This window comes from Schistocerca cancellata, chromosome 4, assembly GCF_023864275.1.
Source record: "Schistocerca cancellata isolate TAMUIC-IGC-003103 chromosome 4, iqSchCanc2.1, whole genome shotgun sequence".
Lineage (NCBI taxonomy): Eukaryota > Metazoa > Arthropoda > Insecta > Orthoptera > Acrididae > Schistocerca > Schistocerca cancellata.
The window spans coordinates 45,032,304-45,048,484 of record NC_064629.1 but is presented as its reverse complement, the minus strand read 5'-3'; the positions used below and the strand labels follow the sequence as shown (position 1 = coordinate 45,048,484).

Genomic DNA, 16,181 nt, shown 5'->3' with positions numbered 1-16,181 from the left:
TTGCTGTGCGGTGTGAGATCCGCATCAGATAGGACTGACAGAGTATATTGAGGAAAGTTCAGCTCATTTTGTATTATCGTAAAATAGGGGAGAAAGTGCCACCGATACGATACACGAATTGGAGTGGCAGTCATTAGAACAACAGCGTTTTCCGCTGGGTAAGGACCTTCTGATGAAATTTCAATCACCAACTTTCTCCTCAGAGTGTGAAAATGTTTTATTGGCGCCCTCCTACATAGGTAGAAATTATGATCGAGATAAAATAAGAGAAATTAGAGGTCCCACGGGAAGGTGTTCGTTTTTCACGCACGCTGTTCAAGGGGGGGGGGGGGGGGCTCTGAGCACTATGGGACTTAACATCTATGGTCATCAGTCCCCTAGAACTTAGAACTACTTAAACCTAACCTACCTAAGGACAGCACACAACACCCAGCCATCACGAGGCAGAGAAAATCCCTGACCCTGCCGGGAATCGAACCCGGGAACCCGGGCGTGGGAAGCGAGAACGCTACCGCACGAGCACGAGATGCGGGCACGCACGCTGTTCGAGAGTTGTACGGTAGAGAAGTAGCTCTAACGTGGTTCGATGAACCCTCTGCTAGGCACTTAAATACGAATTGCAGAGTAATCGTGTGGATTTAGATGAAAAAATTAAACAGACAGGGTAAAAACATACATTGGCGAGAGATGTCGGATATCATTTACGACGATATAATATAGTGAGAATTTGAAGGATACACGGGCTCCAGTATGTGCTTCAGGTTGTCTGGAATGATGGATGCGCTCCGCAGGTCCGACCTCATCACTGAAAGAGAACAAGTTCCGTGTGGACATTGCCGGTGAAGTGGGCGCGTGCGTGTGAGAGCGCGGCGCAGGTTGACGTACCGACGATGACGAAGTCGTTGTCGTCGAGCACGTCTGCGATGGCGTCGTCCATGTGCAGCAGCACGCCCCCGCGCATCTTGCGCACCTCCTGCACGTCGTTGTCATCGCTGCTGCCCTTGTTCAGCTTGCGGTAGCGCATCAGCGCCTCCGAGCCGAGCCAGTGCACGTTCTGCGAGCCTGCAACACGTTCGCAGAAACACTGCCTGCAACTAGGTCTGTGATAAAATATCGATAATCGATAGCAGTAGTGCTATGCAACTGGTGCAGTGGATAGCGTTTTCAGTTAACGTGTAGGAGGACGACGGTTCGATTGTGGGATGTGGAATTTTTTCTCTGCTAAAGGTAGCGTGCTAGGTACGGTGTAGCGATTACTGTGGGTCTTCTACAAAACATCTACAGTTACGTATTACGAACACGGAAATGGAAATACAATCGTTTTCGTTGGTCAGCTTTTAAAGAAATCTTTTGCATGTGGTGGACGCGAATTGTTTCGCACAACTGCGTCTACTAGATTCCAAACTTGTTTTGTGTGTAATCCTTCCCCAATGGTCCCATCGATTAATACCGACAATTAGTTTTGTCACGTTCGGGTCCATTACAACCCGTTAGGGCCTTCCTCACCAGTAGGTCTAGCGACTTACTTAGCAAATAATTTCGATGGAACCACTGGGGGGAGGGTACACTGAAAACAGGTTTGGAATCTAGTAGAAGCAGTGGCGCGAAACAGTTTGCGTCCACGACGTGCTAAAGACTTCTTTAAAAGCCGACCAGTAAAAACGATTGTACTTCCATTTCTGTGTTCGTAATATGTAATTCAAAATGTTTTGTAGAAGGCCCACTGTAATCGCTGTATGACGATTAAGACGCTAGATAGCGTACCACGCAGACTACTTTTAGCAAACAAAGACAAACACGCCTCAACTTAGTATCGAACCCTCGACCTCCTGCATGCCAACCAAAAACACTATCCAGTGCACAAACTGCACAGCACTGTTTTTCTTCTGACAGAGGTAGTTACCAAACTTGTGATTACAGTGCCGCCGGACTGCCTATCTTTAACGTCCATTTATTGGCCGAAATATGCGCAGGACGAAATTTGGTGAGAGAAACTTTTGTATTGCCAGTATGTGAGGAATCGCCTTGCGAAGTTCGAGTGCGCGATTTTTTTAACGTTGTATATCGGTAATACTTCTTCCCTATATATATCGATATCAAAACGGCAATATCGAGTGCCGATTTTTTAATTTTATATTGTATTTTTTTTTTCAAAAATTTCGGTAAATATTTGAAGGTGTTCTTTTGAAATTGTAGTAGAACATAATTTTACTTTCACTGTGTGAAGGAACATTATTATTTTTAGAGCTTTCGTGACGTCCAGTCCTTCTCTTTGATTATGTGAAGCAAGTATACGTGGCACTAAACAAGTAGTCTGATTGGACTGGGAGCGGCGGGGTGCGGGGGGCGGGCGGGGGGGGGGGGGGTGCGGTGTGAATGGAACAACAAGATTTCCGATGTGAAGAAATAGCTCACCAGCTGCTTTAAAAAACCGCGGAGACGTCTAAGGGGAAATGCTGACGTAATCGTCGCTTGGAGCTACCAACAGAAACTGCAACGTCTAGCTTCATCACGTAATTTTGACACTACAGCTGCTAGTTCGCTGGCGTTGGCAGAAACGAAAAAACTGAGAAGTCGACATGAAGTGTTCCGGACAAATCCGGTATGTGACGAAAGCGAACAACGGGCCTATCGGGCACCTTTTATTGTGCTACTTGCATGCAGTTACCATTGTTAGCAAAGGGGTTGTCGCCAAGCGTTTTCCTTTGAAGTCTTGCTTTAAGGGAGATCGGCAGTCTGATAGCTTGTTGATGTACAGAATATCTAACAATGAATCAATACTTAAATATAAAGCTCTAAAACCGGCAGTGTATTTACAATGTGAATCCGATATGTTTATAGGTCGGTTGGTCGATATTTTTCCGTCGATATATCGGTACCTTTATTTGATATATCAATGCCGATAATATTATTCTTTTAAATACCGATATTTCGAATAACCGATGTTTTTAAAAATATTAACAGTCCTACCTGGAACCACATGTATTGCTCCTCATCGGTAGCGAATATCTCAGCAACATTCTATTACAATACTAAGGATGAATAAAATCAATGACCAGGTAGGCCCGCATCTAACGTGCCGAGAAGACACAGAGTGCCGAGGGACTTGATTCATTTCTGAGGTCAGTTGGAGGGTGATTAAGTCCCTGGTCGGAAAAGCTGTATCCACTATCTGATCAAAATTATCCGGACACCTACACTGCCGGAAAAAATGCATCAGAATCAAGGATCGTGTTTAATGGCCCTAGTGTATAACATGTGCGTACTGAAGTGTTAGCGATTTATTTGTCACAGTCATCGGCGGTCAGATAGCACTCAGGAGACCAATCTGTACACACTCTGTTTTGACTTTGCAGGCCGTAATTGCGCTGAGTTTAGAGGTAAACAGTGTTAGCAACATTCATTCTAGGATGCAACCATCCCCCGACGACGAGTATGTACTCCAACTGAACAGTTTCAGACATTTGAACAGTGTCTCATTGTGGGCCCTCGGGAAGCTGGATGGACGTATCGATGTATTGCTGCACTTGTTGGGCGCAGTGCATCGGTGGTGTACGCCTGCTTTCAGCAGTGGTCTGTGGAACATTCCCACACTTGTATACCAGCTACTGGAGGTCCACATAGTAGAGACACACATCAACACCGATGCGTTGTGCAAGCAGCAGTGCCCGACCAAACATCATCCAGTGACGAAATCGGGGCACATGTTACACCTGATGTGTAATCAGGGACCATTCGTAGCCATCTGCGTGTTTCGGGATTGAGATCAAATGTGCCTCTGGCCAGGATAACAGTGACACCACAATATCGCCAGGCATGACTATTCTGGTGTCACCAAAGAGTTGACCGGAGAGAGAAACCGACTCTGTTGTCTTCAGTGATGAGAGTAGGTTTTACCCGTAGATGAGTGATGGACGTACACATGTATGATGTAAACCTAGTGAGCTGCCCATTCCAGAGTGCCTCTGCCCACGACAACACACAGGTCCCATCCCAGGCTTCATGGTGTGGTGGGCCATCAGTTATAACTCGCAGTTACGTTTGGTATTTTTGCTGGGTAAAGTAACCAGTCCCCACCACACTGGACACACTATTACCCTCATGCTACTGCCAGTTATTCGACAGGAAGAGCATGGGCTTTTTCATGATGATAATGCACGTCTATACACGTCTGCTGCGACGAACGTGCTCTTCATGGTGCACAAAAACTCCACTGGCCAGCAAGATCGCTAGATCAAGTCACCAACTGAACATGAATGGGACATGATCAATTGGAAACTTATCCGTTCTACTGGGAGAACAAAAAAACTGCCGCATTGCAACGAAATGCGCAGCATGCTTGGGACAATTTGTCTCAGGATGCCATTCGGAACTATTATGATCTGTATACACACTGAAAAGCCGAAGAAAGTGGTACACCTGCCTAAATCGTGTATGGCCCCCGCGAGCACGCAGAAGTGCCGCAACACGACGTGGCATGGACTCGATTAATGTCTGAAGTAGTGCTGGAGGGAACTGGCAGCGTGAATGCTGCAGTGTTATCCACATATCCGTAAGAGTACGAGAGGGTAGAGACCTCTTCTGAACAGCACGTTGCAAGGCATCCCAGATATCCTCAATAATGTTCATGTCTGGGGAGTTCAGTGACCAGCGAAAGCTTTTAAACTCAGAAGAGTGTTCCTGGAGCCACTTTGTAGCAATTCAGCACGTGTGGGGTGTCGCATTGTCCTGCTGGAATTGCCCATATCACTCCAACTGCACACGCCCCACATCATTACAGGGCCTCCACCAGCTTGAAGAGTCCCTGCTGACATGCAGGGTCCATGGATCCATGAGGTTGTCTCCATACCCGTACTCGTCCATCCGCTCGATACCATTTGAAACGAGACTCGTCCGTCCAGGCAACTTGTTTCCAGTCACCAACAGTCCAATGTCGGTGTTGACGGGCCCAGGCGAGGCGTAAACCTTTGTGTTGTGCAGCCACCAAGGGTACACCAACGGTCCTTCGGCTCTGAAAGCCCATATCGATGATGTTTCGTTGAAAGGATCGCACGCTGACACTTGTTGATATCCCAGCATTGAAATCTGCAGCAATTTGCGGAAGGGTTGCACTTCTGTCACGTTGAACGATTCTCTTCATTTGTCTTTGGTCCCGTTCTGGCAGGATCTTTTTCTGAGCGCAGCGATGTTGGGAATTTGATGTTTTATTGGGTTCCTGATATTCACAGTACACTCGTGAAATGGTAGTACGAGAAAATACTCACTTCATCGGTGCCTCGGAGATGCTGTGCCCTATCGCTCGTGCGCCGACTGTAACACCACCTTCAAACCCACTTAAATCTTAATAACCTGCCATTGTAGCAGCAGTAACCGATCTAACAACTGCGCTAGACGCTTGTCGTCCTAGATAGGCGTTACTGACGCGGCGCTGTAGTCTGCCTGTTTACATGTCTCTGTATTTGAATACGTATGCCTATACTAGTTTCTTTGGCGCTTCAGTGTATTTGAGTGACGTCCGACAGAACAGACACCACTCGTGATGACGCTGCTGATGCGCACATTTATATGAGATAGAGAATGGGGAAAGAACGGAGGGGATGGGTGTTAATTCGCGACTTCCAGCCGCGCAGGGCATTGTGATAACGCAATGGCGAAAGTTGAAAATATGCGCCGGACCGAGACTCGAGTCCGGAATTAACGCATTTCGTGAGGGGTCGCCTGTTTTGTCGGACATATCCGACGTGTCAAGGACCCGTCCCACTCTTATAGAAAGGTATATATTCGAGTGGTGTCTGTTCATCTCGGACAGGTCCGACAAAACTGACATCACTCAAATAGATACATTTCTGTAACAGCGCGACGGTTCGTTGACGTTTGTTTGAGGGTAGATGCATTAATATCGTCCGAAATCCTATGGGAATCAACTATTCGCGAGAAGGGAATTAACGGACGAGGAACGCTGCATTGCTGCGTGCAACGATTTGGATATTCGAATCGTTCATTGACCGTGTCCGGATGGCTGGGAATACATAGGATTGGGAGGGGGGGGGGGGGGAGAGATCAAGTCAGCCGCTCATGAGAAGCGGTAAATCAGAGTTCGAGTCGCGGTCCGGCACAAATTTTCAACTTTCGACCACAGTGCCCTGAGCGATTGAATGTCACCAATACCCACCCACCCCTTCCTCTTTTTTCAACATTTTCTACTTTTATGATCACTTGCATGCGAGAGTACACCCACCTCCTTTTACACTGTTGATTCCGCCTCTCACGACATCTAACGGTGAATTCCGCGTTACATAGAGGTGGCTGGGTACCTGTGATCAGATAGTTTATAGCTTGTCATTGTTCAGGAAGCAGAGGAATCGGAGCAAGTCGGATGGCCTTTGGTCGGTATGGCTTGTTTCTGTCCATTACTATTATCTATTTTATGGCCTTCATTGGAACACTCTAGTGAAAAATACAAAGTTGTAAACAAGTTGTTACACAGGGATACAATTTGGCTCAACAATAACTTAATATGGTATTTAGGTAATATAATTATTATAGTCTATTCTTATATGAAAGGTGTTTTGCTCTTCTGTCTGTCCAATATTTCTTCATTCTTTCAGATATTTTCTTTCTTTCGTTACTAAATTTAGCTAAGAAACAATATAGCGCTCTGTAGCGATATAGCATCGAAGTCTGCATGTTGAATGCAATGCTCATTTGAATGTATTTCCCTCCCTGCGAGGAGGAGTTTGGCTTGTTCCGCCCACACCTCTCCTTCCCGTGCAGCAGGCAAGTTTTAGGCGGTGGTCTCGTGCTTACGCTTTCAGCATACCCGCGAAAGCTGCCATGTTATAGGGGAGAGGACCAACATGTGGTCACACCACAGATATTAAAGACCTGCAACTAATATATGATGCTAAAGAGAGACACACCTTCTGGTCAGCTAGATGGCAACGCGGTTTCAACCCAGATCTGTGCTTTGTTAGTAGAGACCACAAGGGTAACTAACTTCCCACACAGCCAGCATAGACCTGTCATTGTCCACATTGGAATACAAGTCCCTCCTATAAAATCAGCTCCAAAACCAAGATGGAATTTTGAAAAGGCTGATTGGGAGTCATACGCAAAACGTGCCGATGCCACTGTACGGTGGATAAAGTCAATCATTAACAACTATGAACGATTTTGTAAAGCTCTTATTGCATCAGCTAAGAAAACTATACCACGCGGTTTGAGGAAAGAATATACACCTGCCTGGAATGAAACAACTGAACGCCTCTACAACGAGTTCAAAGAATCGGGAGACAGGGAAGTGGCAGAGGAACTTATCGAGTCACTTGACAGCGCCCGAAGAGAAAAGTGGAAAAAAAACCGAGGAAGGTACAGACTTTAGAAAGTCCAGTCGAAAATCGTGGGCCCTACTCAGGAAACTAGGATCTGGTGCATACAATCCCTGTGAAAGAGCAAAAACCACTCCCAATGCAATTGCAGGCCGTATAGCCAATATGTCCAGGGCACCTCTTGACAAAGAAACCGCCAGAAACATTAACAAACTAATTAAAACACGGTGGAGACAAGCTACTGAAAGATCACATCCTGCAGCACCTTTCACAGTGGAAGAACTGAAAACGGCTATCTCGAACATCAGAACTAGGAAGACAGCTGGGCCAGATGAGTTATACCCAGAATTTATTAAGTATAGTGGGAAAAATGTTATCAACTGGCTCGTGAACTTCTATAATAACATCCTTGAAGAAGGCCTAGTGCCTAAGATATTCAAAAAATCTAAAGTATTGCCAATATTAAAACCTGGGAAAACACCAGACAAGCCTGAACATTTTAGACCAATCTCTCTCCTCAGCACCTGCTTCAGACTCTTGGAGAGACTCTTGTATAATCGTATTGGGACGACTTTGAATGAAAGAATCCCCATCGAGCAGGCTGGTTTTCGACCACAACGTAATTGTTGCGACCAAGTATTGGCTTTAGCAACACATAGCGAGAACGGTTATGAACGGAAACTTAAAACAGATGTTGCATTTGTAGATTTAACAGCTGCATACGATATTGTGTGGAGGCATGGTCTTCTTAGCAAGATACTTGAGATTGTCTCTTGCCAGACCTTGTACAAATTACTAAGTGATATGCTCAGCAATAGAACCCTTGAAGTTCATCTAGAAGGAAAGAAGAGTCGAACCAGTGTTTCAAACAACGGCTTACCACAAGGTTCTGTATTGGCACCATTACTTTTCAATGTGTACATAAGCGACATACCAACAACAAATGCGCGGAAGTTCTGTTACGCAGATGACATGGCCCTGGCTGTGCAACATGAAAATTTTGAACAGTGTGAAAACTCCCTAACCAAGACCTCAGAGTAATGGGTAAATATTTCAAATCTTGGAGATTAAGTCAGAAGTTACAGTGTTTCATTTAAACAACCAACAGGCAACCCGATCCCTTGACGTTACCTTTGCTTGTAGAAAGTTAAAGCATAACCCAAACCCAAAATATCTCGGTATTAAATTGGATAGATCGCTTACATTCAAATCACACCTAATAGATACTGCTGCTAAGATACGTACAAGAAATAATATTATTCAAAAGCTCGCCAATACTAGCTGGGTAGCTGATGTACATACTCTGAAGAATTCTTCGGTAGCGCTGGTGTACTCTGTTGCGGAATATTGCAGCCCAGTTTGGCTTAACAGCAGCCACACGTCTAAAGTGGATACTCAACTAAACAATATCATGAGAACCATAACTGGGACCATTAAATCCACCCCACTACCCTGGCTTCCTGTTCTCTGCAGTATAGCTCCACCACATGTTAGGCTGCAAACCGCCTTAGTTAATGAATGGCGTAAAATCTCCTCCAATACCAACCTTCCAATCCATCAGGACACTGCCCCAAATCTTTCCCGACTAAGATCTAGAAGACCACCATGGAGAACAGCTCAAAACCTTATGGTTACGTTTTACGATGCTATGGATTCACGGAAAAATGAATGGTCTCAGACTGGACTAACCAAGAAGTGGTTGTGGAATTCGCACCTTATGGACTCCCTTAGTGTTTTTTTGTTGCTGACTGGGTTCGCGAGTGCGACATTCAGTTCTGCAGTGATTTTTGAAGCTGTCGTCCTTTTTATTTTTCGTCATAATCCTCTCGAATGACCATCTGTGACAATCACTCGGCACACACTTTCACCTGCGCTGTGACTTAGCGGATGATGTTTATCCTGTTTCCCTGAACCTAAATTTTCGATATGTGCCTCTTGAAACACCAAACACTTCGGCTACCTCGGTTACACAGGCACCCAACATACGAGCACCAACAATCCCACCTTCTAATTCACTTAGCTCTCACAACTACACAGAACACTGTTCTGACCACGGCGTCCAATCACTTGCGAACGCAGACACTTTCGGTTTTACCTGCTTCGAAGGGTTGAGTGCCCTTGTCTCCTCCTCCTACCCTGGAACACGGCCCCTGGGATTCCCCTGGAAGGTGTACAGAAACTTGCTGTTTTACCCGCTCCGAATGGAAAATAGCGCCACCCCGGTCGAAGCACAAGTCCTTATGCTCACTTTACTTCCGAAGTTCCTAGGGTGACCATCAGTATGGAAGCTATTACAACGGCCAAGGGCAGGCCTTCTGCTCATCACAGTAGTTACACGATCGTAAAGTGAAGGAACCTAAAGAATCTGCTTTTACGTGGGTGACCTTACGCCAAAAATCGGATCATTGCAATGGAAGGATGCATTCGAAGAACGGAGAAGTGTTTAACGTAGCAGAACATCTCTGTGGACCACCTGATGATAAAGTTCTGGCAGTGAAGAACCAAGTGGAGAGGGCGAAGAAGAGACAAGAGAAGAAACTACGCAGTTATCAGAGAAATAGGTGGATGAAATGGGAAATCTTCATGATAAAGATTATGCCTTTGTTACGTGATGCCTAATTCAAAATCTTTGAAGAGGACCTCGCGTCGTCACTGGAGTCAAGTGTGGGGAACAAACAATAGCTCATAAACACTTATGAATGATCATTGCAGCCCAGTCAGCAATAGTGATAATCTAATATATAAGAAACTACCAGCCTCGATTGCGGTAATGAAACCAACCTTTACCTAGGTTTCAGACCAAATAATTGAGCCTTCTTCAGAAAATATACCTGAATCTATAATATGTCCAAGAGGGCATGGTCTAGAAATAAAACTACAACAGCCTTAATAGGCGTAGTCACATTTTAAAAATGAATCATCTTCATGAAGGTCTTTTAAAAACGGGAGATGGCAGTAACTTTGTTCGAGAAGACGATAAATTGCAGGAGAAGATAATCATTTTTAGTGGCAATAAAGGGAAAGAATGCTCAAAAACGTTTTTCTAATTTTTTAGGGATGGGACATTTAAGAAGTGCAGCAAGCAGTTTGCACAAATCTGTACCAAACATGAAAACTCTGGAGGACCGAGTGACGAAACAAACGTTCTTCCTACTGCACTTGCACTGCTACTAATATAACGAAAAGCTCTCTCAATCTTTTGACTACTTTGTTAACAACTGCCTACAGAATGAGGATATCCCCAAAGCAATGTGCCACGGAAAGTGGCATCGAACGGTGAACACCGTATAAAGGCGGCACAACAAAATAATAACAACATAAATAACATTATTGGACAGCCTCATCTACCTACTTGGTGGAGTGCTTGAAGAAGGAAGTGAAGCTCACAAACTGCATGTTCATGAATTTGGAGATCAATCTTGAAGGAAAGAAGAGGAAGAAGAAATAATTGAAGCTGGACAACAGGAGACAGATCCGCAAAAAAATATGAAGAGTTTGGCAACGTTAGGTCCTGCTTGCGACCCATTGACTGTATTCAGAATGTCGATTAATATATGTTAAAAAGTAATGTATTAAGAAGCTATGGAGACCACTGAGTCCTCTCGCAGATTATTTAATTAACATTATAAAGTACTCCCTAAGGCAAAAAAAAGAAAAGAAAAACAAAAAACGACGCACCGTGAAGGAATTATCCGAATGGGACGGAAATCGGTAAACGTGATGTACATATACAGGCAAACAAATGACTACAATTTCAGAAAAATTGGATGATTTATTCAAGGAAATAAAAATGGAAATGTCGTGTGGCTAGGGCCTCCCGTCGGGTAGACCGTTCGCCTGGTGCAGGTCTTTCGATTTGACGCCACTTCGGCGACCTGCGCGTCGATGGGGATGAAATGATGATGATTAGGACAACACAACACCCAGTCCCTGAGCGGAGAAAATTTCCGACCCAGCCGGGAATCGAACCCGGGCCCTTAGGATTGACAGTCTGTCACGCTGACCACTTTTTTTTTTTATTTTACTAAAACATACATTTCAAGTATTCAACAGTACAATTAATGATTAAACCATTTGCAACATTAAAAAAAGAACCAGTTTTAAACTATTTATATGCTAAATATGTCTAATACAGTAATAATGGTAAAACAAACTTTAAAAGTGGGTTACAGTATAAACTTTGCTCAAGATAACTGAGATTATTCTAGGTGCAAACTATTGTCACCCAATCAGTGGGTTTGTCTACAAAGTTGAATTCACTGTTTAATTTGTAAACTGTCCATTGAATAAAAAATAATATCATATTTAATACCAGTTTTCTTGACTATGAACCAGTTTTAATACAATCCAATTTACCACATACAATAACACAAAAAAAAAGTTCCGGAAGCAAGGTTAAAGTAAATAATAATAAGGAACCAAGTGACTTTTATTTTTCTTCTGTTCGTTCTCGTTCAAGGTGTTGTAGTGGTTTCACATATTTATCCCACACCCATTCTTTCAAAAATGATCTTCAGCATGTTGCCATAGTGCTTCTTGTGGTTGCGATATGTGCTGATTTTTGCATATTCACACTTCATGTAAACGCGGAATTCTATCTCGTTGTCCGACCCAAGTGTGTGGATGACATAACTAACATATTTTCCCAGTAACCAGCTAATGGCGTTGGTTTTTAATTTAGGAAAGTATGTCATGTCCGGTCTCAGGAGGAGCGACGGCGTTATATATTGCGTAGAGGATCTGGTGAGAAAGGCGATTTGTTGCCTGATCCAATTCCAGTTATGCACATTGCCACCACAGGTGAATCTGTGGCTGAGTGTATCCACCAGATTGCATTTTCCACAAAGGTGTGTCTGGTTTAAACCGATCCCATATAGTCTCTCGTTGGTGCTGATGACATTATTAACTGTTTTGTACCATGCGGAAATAGCGTCTGTAGATAGCCCGGCATAGTTGATGTTCCGCCATACAGCTTTCCAGTCACAATTTGGGAATTTCGTTTCAATTTTGTTTCTACCCCGTTTAACTCCCTTTCAAGTATGATGTCGCGCGCTGTGATACGAGTGTTGCTTCTGATTTCGTCACTAAGATAACTTGCTTCGAGGAAAAAGTTCCTCACATACTGCAGACGGGCATTAATCCTTCGCACATCAATCGGTGCTTGCAGGCTATGGGGTGTCACAGCCTCAAAGAGCTTTGCGGTTATACATTGTGGAAGTTCTCTGAGTATATGGAAAGTCCGTTTGAGGAACAGAGCAGACGCTTTATTGCGAATATCCACCATACCGAGGCCCCCGTTTCTGACATCCAGTATAACCGTAGTCGCACCAACCCTGAATATGTCTCCTCGCCATAAATAATTGGTAACAGTGGACATGATCCCTTTCGCTACTAGTTTAGGGATTGGAAATACCTGCGCAGTGAAATACTCTTTAGACAAAACGCAGGAGTTGATGAATCTGACTTTTTGCACCAGGTCCATAGTTCGATGGATGTTCTCCATTACAGCACCATGAACTTTCCTCCTAGTTTCCGTCCAGTTAAAAGCAGCCATCCGCATCGGACATGCCATTAAGGTGATTCCCAAAGTTTTATGTTTGTTGTCTTGTTTTGCCCATGCCAGTCGAAGGCGATCTAGGCCCCGTAGATTCAATATTTGACTTTTGTTTTCATTTGCTGTCGCTCCCGACGCTAGACAATATCTTTGGATTTCTCTTTCCAGTGTAACTGTCTCCTCCTTATTCCTTATTACAACGCCCACGTCATCAGCATAAGCTCGTATGACAGTTTTCTCACCACTCAATGTTCTGCCTGTTAATCTTGCGTGGACAGTGCGGAGGAAGGGCTCTAAAGATACTGAAAATAAAAACATTGATAAGGGACTGCCCTGTGGAACCCCTCGCCTTATCTGTATGGGTTTAGATGTTTGGCCATTGATTGCTATTTTCGCATTTACACCTGTTGCAATATTCCTTAGCATGTTCACAATCTGGGGGTGGAAAGCCATTCTTGACAGCGTCGCAAAGAGGTATCTATGACTAACGCGGTCAAAAGCTTTGTTGAAATCTATAAAGATTAAAGCACATTTTATACTTGTCACTGAGGTAATTGCAATGACGTCTCTGTATGCAGATAGACTTTCGAATATCGTTCTGGTCGGAGAGCAAGATTGGTGATGACTCAATATTTTGTTGGAAAAGGCAGAGAGTCTTTTGTTGATAATACGCGAAATTATTTTGTAATCAGAATTTAGTAGCGAAAGAGGCCGAAAATTGTTTAAGTTGGTTTTGCCTTTACTCTTAGGAATCAGTACTATTTTACTTTCCTTAAACTCTGCAGGGACCGTTTTTCCGTTCAGGACCTCATTTGCCATGGAAGTGATCTTGTCCCCAATTATAGACCAGTAGCGGGCATAAAACTCCACAGGGAGGCCATCAAGTCCCGGAGATTTGTTGAGAGGTGAGTTACGCACTGCCTCATGCACTTCATCTTTAGTAATAGGTGACAGGATGTCAGCGTTGTCTGTTCCCGACAATTGTGGACCTAAAATAGTGAGAAAGTCCTCGAGAGCTGCATCTTCCACTGTGGTAGGGGCATATAAGGTTTCATAGTACCTGTGGACTTCGTCCAGTATTTGTTTCTGGCATGTGAGCCTCGTACCAGTATGCGTCTGGACTTCATCAATTAAAGTTAGACGTCTGTTTTTAGCATGCCGCACCAAGTGATACAGAGAAGCTGTTTCATCTGCTACGACTGATGTGGCTTTCGATTTAATTTTGAGTCCCTCCATCTGTTGCCGTTTAATGCTTAATAACTTGGCTTTTATTTTTTTGATATCATTTAGACGAATTACGTCATCATGGGCCTGTTGATATAAGTCTCTTAAAACCTTATAATAAAACTCCATTGTATTCCTCAACTCCCTGTGCCTCGCTGCACTATACTGCATGACAACTTTCCGCAGCCTTGGTTTAGCCCTCCTTGTCCACCAGTCAATGACTGTTGGGTGCTTGTCTACTGTGCGGAGGCACATAGTCCACGCAAACCTTATTTCCTGTTCTAGTTCTTCGTCAGTTAAAACAGAGATATTTAAGTTCCATTGGCCTCTGAATCGACGGGTTGGCTGTACACTTAGATTAAAGCAAGTTAAAAGTGTACTGTGATCGCTAAAATACACTGGAATTGTCTCAACGTTTAATAAATAATTTTGCAAATTTGGTGACACGTAAATTCTATCTAGTCTGCTGCTGGAGTGGCTGGTTATATACGTGAACCCGACTGACGTCGGGTGCTGAAGTTCCCACACATCCTTAAGGTGTAGATCACTTACTAACTTTTTTAACTGTGGCGAGTAGTTGAAGTTGGGTTGTTGATCTTTCTGGTTTAAAACACAGTTAAAATCTCCACCTAGTATAAGAGAACACGGATTTTTCCTCAATAAATAAATCAGTTCATCTTGAAAAAACTTCGCACGATCCAATTTGTGTGAAGTTCCTGATGGGGCGTAAAGGTTAATCACTGTCACATCGAAAATTTTTATGCCTATTGCTCTTCCTGATTCTAGTCGTTCGATTTCAGTCACCGTAATGCCTTCCCTTATAAGAATGGCTGTACCGATATTGGCTTCCGTAGAAACATTAACAATTTCAAAAAAGCCTGGGATCCGAAATTCCGCTATCGCAACTTCTTGTAGCAACGCGATATCTGTTCCGGACTGGTACAAGAATTCTTTTAGTGCTGCCAATTTCAAGGGTGACTGTATTTTATTAATGTTAATAGTAGTAATGCTATAAGCTTGCAGCACAGACATACCGGAAGAAGCTATTTGGGATGAGGTTCGGTATGATTATATCAGCAAACGTGCTTCCTTACAAGGCACGATCTTTACAAGCTGTGTGCCCATTACATGTACTAACTGCCTAGAAAAATTTGCACTGCTTTTAAACAAATAGCTTGAGAAGAAAAGTATACTGAAATCCTGACAATGCATTGCTATAATTCACTGTGGCCATTCTCTTTCTCCTCGTCAGGGTTGGCCCTGATGACTTCATATTTAATATTCTTTTTCTTGATGTCTTTCTTCTCTGGTGTGACTTTCGCTTGATGACGCGTGACAGCAAGACCCGGTGACTGTCGCAGCCGCCGGCGGTGGCTGAATGGGGCAACGGCCGTGGCTTGCGAGTCGTCAATGTTTGTTTCCGGCGTGGTGTCTGCTGTGTTGTTTTGCTGGCGAGGCGGTGATGCTTGTGTATTTCCTCCTTCGGCGCGGCGTTGCGCTTCGGAGTCAGCAGGTTCTTTACCTGGTACTTCCTCGTACGGTTCGCACTGTATGGGTTGTGCACTTGATGCGGTTATTTCAGCCGTGACCTCAGGTTCAGGGTCACATTTCCGTGAAAAATCACAACCCGCTGCGTCACTATCTGTTCGTGGCGGTGTAAGTCCTTGGGCGGAAGTGGGAGCCACATCGACCTTCATTCCATCTCCTTTTTCCACTTCCAACAGATCTTCAGGACTGGGCTTCGGCCTCCTGGCAACGGGTGTTTCACAGGAAGAGTCCTCATCAACATTTCTTTCAGTGTCCTCTAGAGGACGCTTTTTTGTGGGAATCTCGCTGTCACGGGACGGAATTTCAGCAGTTAATGCAGGTTTTAAAGACGGAAAGTCATTAACATTAAGTGCAACATTTTCAGAGGTAGTAACAGGATCCACGACCGCCGCCGGCTCTGTTGTATTACTGGCTGGCAACAAATCGTTGAGTGTCAATTTCCGGCGTTGCGTAAGGTTATTTGTTAGCACAAATACACGGCGAGGGCAGTCCTGACGGAGGTGACCAGACTCGTTACATACATGACA

The 16,181-nt window shown here is 44.2% G+C and overlaps 1 protein-coding gene across 1 annotated transcript in view; it reads right to left on the bottom strand.

Annotated features, from left to right (window-relative positions):
* Window positions 1-16,181, bottom strand: part of LOC126183218 (histidine ammonia-lyase-like) — a 262,464-nt gene that overhangs the window by 188,627 nt on the left and 57,656 nt on the right. Inside the window, 2 exon segments of the mRNA XM_049925000.1 lie at window positions 739-805; window positions 886-1,062. Coding sequence (XP_049780957.1) covers window positions 739-805; window positions 886-1,062 — 244 coding nt within the window.